This window comes from Nerophis ophidion, linkage group LG03 (genome assembly GCF_033978795.1).
Source record: "Nerophis ophidion isolate RoL-2023_Sa linkage group LG03, RoL_Noph_v1.0, whole genome shotgun sequence".
NCBI lineage: Eukaryota > Metazoa > Chordata > Actinopteri > Syngnathiformes > Syngnathidae > Nerophis > Nerophis ophidion.
The window spans coordinates 68,207,171-68,221,282 of record NC_084613.1 but is presented as its reverse complement, the minus strand read 5'-3'; the positions used below and the strand labels follow the sequence as shown (position 1 = coordinate 68,221,282).

At 37.9% G+C, this 14,112-nt stretch overlaps 1 protein-coding gene across 1 annotated transcript in view; it reads right to left on the bottom strand.

Annotated features, from left to right (window-relative positions):
• Positions 1–12,792, bottom strand: part of orc3 (origin recognition complex, subunit 3) — a 28,109-nt gene extending 15,317 nt beyond the window's left edge. Inside the window, exons 1-7 of the mRNA XM_061895915.1 lie at positions 12,636–12,792; positions 12,503–12,560; positions 12,341–12,438; positions 7,304–7,442; positions 7,103–7,207; positions 2,373–2,539; positions 2,165–2,292 (exon numbers count right to left, since the gene is read on the bottom strand). Of these exons, the coding sequence (XP_061751899.1) occupies positions 2,165–2,292; positions 2,373–2,539; positions 7,103–7,207; positions 7,304–7,442; positions 12,341–12,438; positions 12,503–12,560; positions 12,636–12,659 (719 nt within the window). The 5' untranslated portion in view covers positions 12,660–12,792. The remainder of the gene's footprint in view (positions 1–2,164; positions 2,293–2,372; positions 2,540–7,102; positions 7,208–7,303; positions 7,443–12,340; positions 12,439–12,502; positions 12,561–12,635) is intronic.
• Positions 12,793–14,112: the final 1,320 nt, after the last annotated feature.

Here is a 14,112-nt window from a genome sequence, read left to right as displayed (position 1 = left end):
TACGAGTGTTGCTGGCTCCGCTTTTTCTTTTTCTTTAATGGCGGCATTGGACAAGCCTGCTGCACGCCCACTCTGTAAATAAGTGAAAAGCAAATGTATTATTAAATTTATTAGATGCTGATTATTACAATAATAATATATGACGGGCACACACACAAACACTAATGTTACTCTGGTAAAAACAATACCCATTGGAATGTTTCTGCTGGGATTTGTTTCAACACTAACATTAGGGGCAGCAGGCATAAAGAAGAGCACAAAATACAAACAAGAATTTAAAAAATTGTGCGACAGAGAGTATGCGTCTTGTGCTGATAGCACCCAACAACATCTATTTTTACAGGAGTAACATTAGGTAACACTAAATTATGTGTAACTATAAGAACGTTTGAAAAACTATGACATTTTAATTTTCAAATACTATCCATCATGAATTCAGCTACAAGTTGACTAACCATGCACTCATTGTATAGCTGTAAATGGTGGTGCCGGAGTTGGGTTATCGTGTACAAGTGTTGCCTCCCTTAGCAGGGAACTTTTTTCCTGATTTGTCTGCAGATGGCTAAATATTAGGGGTGTGGGAAAAAAATCGATTCGAATTTGAATTGCGATTCTCACGTTGTGCGATTCAGAATCGATTCTCATTTTTAAAAAATCGATTATTTAAAAAAAAAAAAAAGATTATCAATCCAACAAAACAATAAACAGCAATACCATAACAATGCAATCCAATTCCAAAACCAAACCTGACCCAGCAACACTCAGAATTGCAATAAACAGAGCAATTGAGAGAAGACACAAACACGACACAGAACAAACAAAAAGTAGTGAAACAAAAATTAATATTATCAACAACAGTATCAATATTACTTATAATTTCAGCATAGCAGTGATTAAAAATCCCTCATTGACATTATCATTAGACATTTATAAAAATAAAAAAAATAACAATAGTGTCACAGTGGCTTACACTTGCATCGCATCTCATAAGCTTGACAACACACTGTGTCCAATGTTTTCACAAAGATAAAATAAGTCATATTTTTGGTTCGTTTAATAGTCAAAACAAATTTACATTATTGCAATCAGTAGATAAAACATTGTCCTTTACAATTATAAAAGCTTTTTACAAAAATCTACTACTCTGCTTGCATGTCACCAGACTGGGGTAAATCCTGCTGAAATACTATGTATTGAATGAATAGAGAATCCTTTTAAAATGGGAAAAAATTTGTTTTTGAATCGAGAATCGTGTTGAATTGAAAAAAAAAATCGATTTTGAATCGTATCGTGACCCCAAGAATCGATATGGAATCGAATCGTGGGACACCCAAAGATTTGCAGCCCCACTAAATACACTCAATTATTTAACCCTCAGCATCCTTTATGAATCTAAAATATGTCCAGACTTCAGATTTTGTCCATTTAACTAGGAGGGAAAATCTACATACCGAGGTCAATGTGGTTGCTTTCCACTATGTTTTCTCAAGCCAGACGATGCGAACAGCGCTAGTGCACATGCGCCATCTTTGGAGGCACTGTTTCTGCTGAGTTTCCAAGAAATGAGCTGTGCCGCCTTGGATGCATTAATAAATGAGTTTTTCGATAATTCCGAATTCAAACAGTATCACTAACCGTCTGGAATTTTACCGTGGTTTATCATTATACCGTTTATTGCTATATCCAGAGTTTGCTTTAATGAAATGTTTTTAAAACATTATGATTTTATAAACAGCTAAACACAAAAAGGACATAAACATGCTTTTAATTACTTTACTTGCAGTACTTTGGTGTCTTGCACAGAATTTGTATTCCTGCTACAGAAGCATTTAAGTTAAGTTAAAGTTAAAGTACCAATGATTGTCACACACACACTAGGTGTGATGAAATTTGTCCTCTGCATTTTAACACATCCCCTTGATCAACCCCTGGGAGGTGAGGGGAGCAGTGGGCAGCAGCGGTGCCGCAGCCGGGAAACATTTTCGATGATTTAACCCCCAATTCCAACCCTTGATGCTGAGTGCCAAGTAGGGAGGTAATGGGTCCCATTTTTACAGTCATAATACAGTGTTTGGTATGACTCGGCCGGGGTTTGAACTCACAACTCACTGGTTGATCATTTTTCCAAGAAGTTTAAAGTATTGAAACTAAAATTACAGGTTACCTGCAGGTAAGTATGAAGTCCTGAAGAACTTTGTGGTTGAAGGCCTCCAAATCTTTAAAAATAATAACAATGGGAGGATCATGATCTTTGCTTGGAGACTTGCGCTTTTTCCCAGGAGTGTCTGATTTCTGAAAGTCAAATGACGAAGAGTTGAAAATTTTTTAAAATGTTGCAAAAGTCTGCCGCCATATGTGCTTGAATGTCTCACCTTTGTTTGCATATTGTACCATTCACAGAGCGAGCCCAGGGAACACTGCATATTCTTGTGTGCCTGAGTGCTTCTCTGCTCCGCCTCCTCGTCTTCATCTTCATCATCAAAAGCCACCACGGTTTTCATCAACCTTTCCAAGACCCTCTTCATCAAGTGCTTTAGTGCTGAAACAAAACATCAGTGCAACTTTTAAGTTGACAATTCACAATAGCCCTCTACTATGGATAAGCGACATGGCCTAAAATCTATATCGCTATACATACTGTAGCATAGCCTCCTGTGATAACCATATACATCACGATATATTATTTGGTATATAAATGGATTAGAAAAGCATCTTAAAACGGGTAACAAAGGCTCCAAATTTGGCTGCTTACGAATGCAGTAATATATTGAATTATTTCTAGTTGTATTATTGTCTCAAAACTATTAATAATTTACTTGTTAATTCAATGTTAATACCTGTTTATTTACTGTTTTAACAAGGTTATATCTATAGTTCTGCTAAAATATAATCAGCATTTACTTTTCTCTTGAGTGGATGCTTTACATTAGTTTTGGGCGTTACTACGAATCTGGATATCAATCCAATACCAAGTAGTTACACAGGCAGTATTGGTCATACCAATGCTGGTATCGAGAATATTTAAAGGTCATTGAATGGTTAAATTTTTTCTCACAATTATAATCGGGCAAAACATCAAGATGTTGGTGTAACAATATAAATGAAATATTGAAATTATTTCCTAAAATTGTATCTGATTTTGCCTTTAACATCATCCTGTGTCCTGTGACACAGGATGACGTTAAAGGCAAAATCTTTTTAATTTACCATAATATGTTGTAAAAACACTGTATATGTTGTGAATGAGTAGCCACTTTTGTACTGTAAAATATACAGATTTGTTGTTACAGTGTAGGTAAAAAATTACATATTACATAGGCAAATTCATATATTATACAATTGCATTGCCCTCTGAGGGCAGCCATAACTGCGATGCGGCACTCAATAAAACCGAGTTTAACACCCCTGGACTACATCACATGGCAAAAATGTTGACCTCAAAACTCAAGGTCTTATTTTTTCTACCCGTCTTTGCACTGCAAGTAAATTTTTTATTTTTTAAATCAGACTCCGATGTAAACACGCACAGGCTCCAATGTGGCCACGACGTAACTTGTATGCTCACTTCGATAAAGTGAAAACAAAGGAAGTTGAACGGGAATAGTCGCTACAACTACAAAATAAATTAAAAGTCGAAACACTTTAAAAATGTATGTTTTTTATCCATCCATCCAGTAAATTAAACTAATAGAATGCATGAATGGATGTGTATAGTGTAATACATTTGGGAGGGTTTTAATCTCCTAATGGCTGTTAAGTACAGGAGACATGGAGATCAGCGTAGATCTACAAAAGCTTTATTTTTCAACTCGCATGTAAGCAAATGCGCCACAGTGTCAAATCCGGTCTTTTAGCAATTGCTGTTTCTTCAGTATCAAAATATATATTAATGTATTAATAATGTATCATTTGCACACTATTGACAAGTGATGCACCAAAAAGTTGGTTGTCTTAAATAGAAATCAAAACCGAATGTTGTGATGAAATATCCATTTCTGCTGGAGACTGCGTCTTTCCGGCGACACGAATGACAAAGCTCTCCCAAAGCCATACAAGCCAACCCTCCCGGATTTTCCGGGAGACTCCCGAAATTTAGCGCCTCTCCCGAAAATCTCCCGAAATTCAAGCGGAGCTGGAGGCCACGCCCCCTGCAGCTCCATGAGGACCTGAGTGACGTGTCTGAGAGCGTGTCTGCCCAATGACGTTATAACTGTAGAATGATCGAGGGCGAGTTCTTGGTTTCTTATGTGTTTTTTTGTTAGGCAGTTTCATTAATGTCCTCCCAGCGCAGTAACAACACACAACAACAGCAGTCACGTTTACGTCTACCACTCTACCGTAAGGCAGTCCGTCTGCCTTAAATAGCATGTGACACTCTTAAACAGGACAATACCACCATGTACTGTACATGCACCCCAACACCTCTAAGCAACTTCAACCCTTTACTAATCCTCCTACATTCACATCCCATCTCCCCGGATTGTAAATAACCTAATGTAAATAATCGAATGTATTTCTAATGTATATACTTGTTCTTATGCTATCTGAACTCACTATGTTCTCTGCTGGCTGTACATATCCTACTAAGTCAGACCTACACTGTTTCAATGTCCATTTCTCTGTTGATGCAATTGTTGATGACTGAAGTACTGATATCAACCAAAGCTCCTCATCCCACCCCCGGATTGTAAATAATTCAATGTATATACTATGATGATTAACTTGTGTGATGACTGTATTATGCTGATAGTATATATTTGTACCATGAATTGATTAACGTGGACCACGACATAAACAAGTTAAAATACGTATTCGGGTGTCACCATTTAGTGGTCAATTGTATGGAATATGTACTGTACTGTGCAATCTACTAATAAAAGTTTCAATCAATCATACATATGTGACAATAACATCTACTTTAGAAAGTGCAGTGCACAACTGCGCACACAACAGCTGTAAATATACTCCTCCCCTCTTAACCACGCCCCCCGGGCCCTACCCCCCACCTCCCGAAATCGGAGGTCTCAAGGTTGCCATGTATGCCCAAAGCAGACAAAAAAAAAAATCACATTTAAATCCCATTGCGTTTAGACAAAAGTCACACTTGAAAAGATCAGATTCCAATCGGATCAGGACTATATCCTGATGTGGCCTGAATCTGATAACAAAAGATCACATTTCAGGCACTTTGGAGCGTTTAGACTCACACAAAAAAAATCAGATCTGTGTCCCTTCAGGGCCAAAAAAATCAGATTTGGTATGCAGTGGGGTTGTCCCGATACCAATAATTTGGTACCAGTACCAAAATGTATATCGATACTTTTCAAAATAAAGGGAACTATATCGCGATATTTTTCCTCAGCCTTGAATGAACACTTGATGCATATAATCACAGCAGTATGATGATTCTATGTGTCTACATTAAAACATTCTTCTTCATACTGCATTCATTTATGATACTTTTAAACTTTCATGCAGAGAGGGAATTCACAACTAAGTCAATTGACCAAAACTGAATTTATTAAATACTCTTCATTCTCTCGCGGGTGACTTTTTAAATAAAAGAACAAATTATTGGTGCTGCTACCTTTTGTAGTAACATTTCTGCTGCATACTTTGTATATTGCTGTTGTCTGCTGAATATCTTCCCGCTTGTAGCCAAACCACCGCCAGATGATGGACCCCCTGCTGTTTTATTTGGCCATCAATTGTTCTTCCTCCATTTGTGAACAGTTTCGCACCTTCTCTCTCTTGTAATGTCACTCGCTCCTCTCCGCTCCGCTTGCACCACCTGCCTCAGCTAATGTTAGCCAAGCTGCTACCTCTCTGCTTGGCGAGAATTTGATGCCACACGCGCGACAGTATATGACGTATGTAAGAAGGCGGGCTTGTTTACGTCTCTGTGAGAAGGAGATGAAAAGGAGTGAGAAACGCCTGTAGTGTAATGCCCGCAGCTAAAAGCAACTGAGTGAGAACCTATACTCGAATATTACGGTATAGTCATTTTCTATATCGCAAAAAGACAAACCCACGATATATCGTTTATATCGATATATTGCCCAGTCCTATTTTAAAGCAACACTTGAAGCGTGGCGCTTCCTTGTTTGAAGCGCCACCTTTATTGTTAATATGAAATCCAAATACCTCTATATTGCGCTTTACGCAGCCTCTTTATTAACCAGTAGATTGTCTTTTTTTCCATTCTTCCTCTCCAAGATGTTATTGCTTGTATGCACTGTGAGTGCGTTTTGACACACTCAACATCATGTGCCTCGGCTCTGTCGTCACCGCCGCACAGCGGCTCAGAAGTACCAGTACTTTGCAAAGGCAGCATAGTATCAATTTCAATCAATTAGTAACGCGGCACTTTATTAGTACCGGTATACCGTACAACCCTAGTGTACAGTTTATACGGAGCCAAAAACTCTAAGTCTGTCTGGATAAAGCCACGTTTTTTTTTTTTCAAGTCAATTATTGCATATTGTTCTAATGCAGGGGTAGGGAACCTACGGCTCTAGAGCCAGATGTGGCTCTTTTGATGACTGCATCTGGCTCTCAGACAAATCTTAGCTGACACTGCTTATTACAATAAGTAATTAATAATGCCGCTGGTAATCACAGTGTTAAAAACAATGTTAAAAATATAAAACATTCTCATGCATTTTAATCCATCAATCCGTTTTCTACTGCACCTGTTCAAGAAGTCGCATTATTGGTAAGAAGTATTTAATCTATTATTGGTTAGCTCCAGAATAACATTGTTATTAAAAAAAATATGAGACTTATTATACTCTAAAGATGTTGGTATTACTTAAAAATGCATTCATTTAGTTCTATTCAGTGTTAAAAAATATTATATGGCTCTCACGGAAATACATTTTAAAATATTTGGTTTCATGGCTCTCTCAGCCAAAAAGGTTCCCGACCCCTGTTCTAATGTGTGGCACTTTGAGACAAGATTGTGGTGTTTGACAGTCTAAAAGTAACATGTCCTCCTGGACCCGTTATTTTCGCAGGTTTAAGCATTTTTATGTATAAAATAGAAAAATCCCAAATATGTTTTTACTCAAAATTGTCAAAACCTTAGTGGAAAATAACTTACCTGTAGACTCTTTGGCCTGGACACAGGCTACATGAGGAGTGACAGACTGCTCTAGAAGCTCAGACAGGCTCTGGAAGGTCATGTCATGGTCCGGCACGTTTACACCTAGTGAGGGCATCAAAAGATGACAAAATGCACACTCAGATTACCTAAAGAAAAATCTTTGAATGTCAGAAAAGTGTCAGGTTGTCATCATCGTACCAAGCAGGAGCGCTGCTGTGGGAATCTCGCTTGCTCTCATCTGAGAGGCCCAGTCGCTTTGTTGACGAGTGGAGGAAGACTTCTTGGTGAAGTCCAGCAGGTTGTCCAGGATTTGCCTATTGAGTTCTTCCTGTAAAAGCTGGAGACAGAAAACATTTTACAGAATACTAAACTAAACTCAGCCACAGGTACTTCCTCCCACCTCCAAAGACATGCACCTGGTGATAGGTTGATTGGCAACACGAAATTGGCCCTAAGTGCGTGAATGTGATAATTGTCTGTCTATCAGGGATAGCCCTGCAATGAGGTGGTGACTTGTCGAGGGTGTACCCCGCCTTCCGCCCAAATGCAGCTGTGATAGGCTCCAGTACCCTCTGCGACCCCGAAAGGGACAAGTGGCAGAAAATGGATGGATAGTATTTGTACTCTCTTTTTTTTTTTGTCCTCTCCAGCTTCTCAGGCAAATCATAAAGTTAATGTAGATGCCCATATCAGCTGTTTTAGATTTACTTTAAAAAAGAGAAGTGTAGGGTACTTCTCTTGTTGCCTTATTTGTATTTGACTTTATTAAATGTATTTATATTATCATTTGGTGTAGCCGGGCCAGAGCAGGAGGGGATAGAAAGAGGAAAAAAAGGAAGAAACGGGGAAATTTGGGGACAAGAAGGGGATAAGACGGAGAGACAAAAAAACAACAGCTAACACAACAATAACAACAATAGAACAACATCAGCAAATACAATATGTACAAATATGATGGTAAAAGTGATAGCAAAGAAGCAGTTAGCGAAATAAATAATACTGAAATGACAATGAGCACTATTACACTACAAATGGAGAAATACAAATACCAATAGAAATAGCGCTTTTGATAATGAACAATACCAATGATTTACCATATTACCATATATAATATTACCATAAATTGATCAGCGTGGACCCCGACTTAAACAAGTTGAAAAACGTATTCGGGTGTTACCATTTAGTGGTCAATTGTACGGAATATGTACTCTACTGTGTAATCTACTAATAAAAGTTTCAATCAACCAATTTACTACCTCTATTATCAACAATACAGTGGTTCAAATGCAACAATACATATACATAATGATAACTATTTGTACTATCTAATGACAGAGTTGGAGGGTGAAACCATAGTAATATGCTACTTATGTCACCAATAGTATAAGGCAGTGATTCTCAAACTGTAGTACGCGTACCACTTACATGGGCTTTCTCTACTGGAATCACAAAAGCAAATATTGAAACAGTGTTACAGTGTGTAATGTTACAGTGGCAAAAATATTTAGGCCTCTTACACTACTGCATTTTAATGTTGGTCATTTTGGGGGTACGTGGAGAGCCCAGTTTTTTCTGAGGCGGGAAAATGGTTGGATGGTTGGTACTTGGTAAAAAAAAAAAAGTTTGAGAACCACTGATATGAAGCAATTATCTCTAATGTGTATACATGCAATGGATTTAAAGCGCACCTCTTATAATAGACAATATATAATCAAAGGATAAGACTCTTCAAATAATAATGTCATAATGCAGTGTTTTTCCAACATGTTTTGAGCCAAGGCACATTTTTTCATTGAAATAATCCAGGGGGACACTATCCCATCCTCGTCGCCACTGTTGTGTGCCAAACTTGTCACTTATTAGTTCACTTACTAGCAATCTAAGCTTAATAATACACTAAAAGAAAGCTTGACTTTTTTGCCTTTTATTTTATTCCTGCTCTTACTTTTTCCACTTTCAGGCGTCCAACAATCAACACGTCATTATATCCTGTGTCCCCCACCTTACTGAAACCCACTACTACCGACCACGCAGTCAGATAGTTTATGTATCAGTGATGAAATCTTAACATTGCAACACATGCCAAGACGGCCTTATTAGTTTACTAAATTACAATTTTAAATTTCCCGCAATTTCCTGTTGAAAACGTCGCGGAATGATGACGCGATGATGACGCGTGTTTGTGACGTTATTGGTTGGAGGTTACATATTAGCCCAGCACCACTTACGGCTAAAAGTAATCTCTTTACATCGCGCAATTACACAGTATTTTGGACATCTGTGTTGCTGAATCTTTTGCAATTTGTTCAATTAATAATGGAGAAGTCAAAGTAGAAAGATGGAGGTGGGAAGCTTTTAGCCTTTAGCCACACAAACACACGGTGTGTCGTTGTTTAAAATTCCAGGAGGTGGAGCTTTACTATGGATAAGAGCGGTCAAGCGAACATGGATCCCGACTATATGTCAAACGGCAGTTTTCGGTGAGAAAATTGTGGAAATAAGTCGCCTCTTACCAGAGATCAGCGGAGGCAGCGTACTCCTGCAGCTGCCGTGACTTCTCTCAGAAACTCTGGCGTCAAAACACTCGTGGCCACACCCCTCCGACTTTAAGGTACTATTAAACTCACTAAAATACTAGCAACACAATAGGCAGACAAGGGATTTCCCAGAATTATCCCAGTAAATTTGTCTAAAAACATCTGAATCGCTCTCACTGCCCTCGCCTTTTTTTTTACTTTTTTTTTTCTTGGCCTTCACTGTTAATTTCCTCATCCACGAATCTTTCATCCTCGCTCAAATTAATGGGGAAATTGTCGCTTTGTCGGTCCGAATAGCTCTAGCTGCTGGTGTCCATGATTGTAAACAATGTGAGGAAGTGAGGAGCCCTACAACCAGTGACGTCACGCGCACATCGTCTGCCACTTCTGGTAAAGGCAAGGCTTTTTTATTAGCGACCTAAAGTTGCGAACGTTATCATCGATGTTCTCTACTAAATCCTTTCAACAAAAATACGACAATATTGCGAAATGATCAAGTATGACACATAGAATGGACCTGTTATCCCTGTTTAAATAAGAAAATCTCATTTCAGTAGGCCTTTAAGTTCTTCTTACAATTATTGTCCTGTGACCCGAGTAACCAATACATGACAGACACCGCCAGCAGAAAATGTTAAAAAAACGAAACTCAATACCCTATATTGACAATAGAAAGTCGTTCTCATGAAATATCTGACACAATTGTTCGATATGACTTCAAACCATAACCATCATTAATTCTCTTGCTACCCGCTGCCACCTACTGGTACGGAAGGGTGTTGCTGTTACTCTGCTGATATCCAGACAGCAAAGACACTCTACAACGGCACATTGTTTGCGGATTCTAATTTTTGGTTTGTAAAAAAAGGGTATCTTGTCTAGAGTATCTGGCATGTGGTCAGGATGCCACCCGAACGCCTCCCTAGGGAGGTGTTCAGGCCATGTCCGACCGGCAGGAGGCCACGGGGAAGACCCAGGGCACGTTGGGAAGACTATGTCTCCCGGCTATCCTGGGAACACCTCGGGATCCCCTGGGAGGAGCTGGACCAGTGGTTCTTAACCTGGGTTCGATCGAACCCTAGGGGTTCGGCGAGTCAGCCTCAGGGATTTGACGGAGCCTCTGTCAGGTCAAGACACACTCGACTCATCGTATGAATAAAAACTTCTCCCTATCTGCTTTATGGATACGGCAACAGCAGAAATCAGACTGATTTAGATGTGTGTAATTTGTTGTGCACTGTGTTGGTTTTGTTCTTTGAACAAGATAATGTTGATGCACGGTTCATTTTGTGGACCAGTAAAAAAACATGAATTTGTCTTGAATTAAAAAAAAAAAACATTTTATTTTTCACTAAAGAAGGGTTCGGTGAACGCACATATGAAACTGGCTGGGTTCGGTACCTCAAACAATGTTAGAGTCCTCCTGAAATGAGATTTTCTTTTTTAAACGGGGATAGCAGGTCCATTCTATGTGTCATACTTGCTCATTTCACGATATTGCCATATTTTTGCTGAAAGGATTTAGTAGAGAACATCCACGATAAAGTTTGCAACTTTTGGTCGCTAATAAAAAAAGCCTTGCTTTTACCAGAAGTTGCAGACGATGATGTCACCCGTGTGAGGGCTCCTCACATCTTCACATTGTTTATAATGGGAGCCTCCAACAAAAATAGCTATTCAGACCGAGGAAATGACAATTTCCCCATTAATTTGAGCGAGGATGAAAGATTCGTGGCTGAGGATATTGATAGTGAAAGACTAGAAGAAAAAAAAAGGTGATTGCATTGTGAGCGATACAGATGTTTTTAGACACATTTACTAGGATAATTCTGGGAAATCCCTTATCATTCTATTGTGTTGGTAGTGTTTTAGTGAGTTAAATAGTACCTGATAATCGGAGGGGTGTGTCCACGGGTGTGTTGACGCCAGTGTCTGAGGGAAGTCACGGCAGCTGCGTGGACGGGGCAAGCTCCACAGATCTCCGGTAAGAGGCGACTTTTTACCACAATTTTCTCACCGAAACCTGCCGGTTGACAAGTGGTCGGGATCTATGTTTGCTTGACCGCTCTGATCCATAGTAAAGCTTCACCTCCGGGAATTTTAAACAAGGAAACACCGTGTGTTTGTGTGGCTAAAGGCTAAAGCTTCCCACCGCCATCTTTCTACTTTGACTTCTCCATTATTAATTTAACAAATTGCAAAAGATTCAGCAACACAGGTGTCCAGAATACTGTATAATTGCGTGATGAAAAGAGACGAATTTTAGCCGCAAGTGGTGCTGGCTAATGTGTCCCCTCCAACTCGAGAGGTCACGCGCAAGCGTCATCATTTTGCGACGTTATCAACAAGAAACTCAGCAGGAAATTAAAAATTTTAATTTAGTAAACTAAACCGGCCATATTGGCATGTGTTGCAACATTAATATTTCATAATTGATATATAAACTATCAGACTGCGTGGTCGGTAATAGTGGGTTTCAGTAGGCCTTTAAGAACCACTGAGCTAGACGAAGTGACTGGGTTGAGGGAAGTCTGGGCTTCCCTGCTTAGGCTGCTGCCCCCGCGATCCAACCTCGGATAAGCGGAAGAAGATGGATGGATGATTTGCAAAAAAATATTTTTCCAACCAATTAGGAGAAATTACTTAATTTCCCACGGCACACCAAACAAAATCTCACGGTACACAATGTAATGAATACCTCTGTATTTGTTGTTGTTTTGTTCCATAGATCTTGAAAGAGTTTGAAGCGCATTTCATTGGTGTCAGCTCCTTCACAGCCATGATTAAAGTAGTCCTCTATGGGGAAAACATTATTAAATAAAAGACACCAATGAAAATATACATTACATTTTACAGTTACCTAAACCGAGTGAACGTTTCTTCTTCTTCTGGACGTCTGGCTTGAAAACAAAACAACCCTAAAATGTGGAATTCAAAGCCTAAGTAAGGACTCCCACATGAGGCTGCTCCAGTTTGGTTCGTGTAAACGTTACCTTTGATACTGAAGATGTAGACATTTCAGCATCAGTTAGCTATTTATAAACAACAACCACTCACTGCTTGAAGTCGAACATTTAACTGCGGAACCAACCTGCTCAGTGGAAGTTGTCTCTGCAACTACTTCCCGCCATGATGACGTTTACGGAAAAAGCTGTGTTCAAGACGTAATGCTTCTTGGTCAACGTTTAAAAACAGCAGGGCGGCCACGAAATGTTTTAACTAGTTAAAAACATTTATGGCACGGATCAATATCCAAGGAATAACCTTACATTTTTTTAATTGTTAACTAACCCCGTACTTAGTTTAACATGCATTCCCGTGCTTATATCGCGACTTTAGATTAGTCTATTTTGTAACATTCGTGCTCTTGAACACGCTTCTGTGAAGTAACTCCCAGTCACCACACTGTAGAGCAGGGGTCACCAAGCTTTTTGAAACCAAGAGCTACTTCTTGGGTACTGATTAATGCGAAGGGCTACCAGTTTGATACACACTTAAATAAATTGCCAGAAATAGTCAATTTGCTCAATTTACCTTTAATAAATAAATAAATATATATATATATATATATATATATATATATATATATATATATATATATATATATATATATATATATATATATATATAAATGGGTATTTCTTTCTGTCATTCCATCGTACCTTTTTTTTTCCTTTTACGGAAGATTTTTTTGTAGAGAATAAATGATGAAAAAACACTTAATTGAACAGTTTAAAAGAGGAGAAAACACGAAAAAAATTAAAATTTAATTTTGAAACATAGTTTATCTTCAATTTTGACTCTTTAAAATTCAAAATTCATCATAAAAAACATTAAGAGAAAACTCGCCAAGCCGAATCTTTTTGAAAATTTTTTAAAAATAATTTATGGAACATCATTTGTAATTTTTCCTGATTAAGAGTAATTTTAGAAGTTTGATGACATGTTTTAAATTGGTTAAAATCTAACCTGCACTTTGTTAGAATATATAACAAATTGGACCAAGCTATATTTCTAACAAAGACAAATCCTTACTTCTTCTAGATTTTCCAGAACTAAAATTTTAAAAGAAATTCAAAAGACTTTGAAATACGATTTAAATTTGATTCTACAGATTTTCTAGATTTGCCAGAATTTTTATTTTTTATTTTAATCATAATAAGTTTGAAGAAACATTTAACAAATATTCTTTGTCGAAAAAACAGAAGCTAAAATGAAGAATTAAATTAAAGTGTATTTATTATTCTTTAAAATAAAAAAATACTTCAACATTGATTTAAATTGTCGGGAAAGAAGAGGAAGGAATTTAAAAGGTAAAAAGGTATATGTATTTAAAAATCCTAACATCATTTTTAAGGTTGTATTTTTTCTCTAAAATTGTCTTTCTGAAAGTTTTAAGCAGCAAAGTAAAAAGATTAATTCATTTATTTAAACAAGTGAAGACCACGTCTTTAAAATATTTTCTTGGAC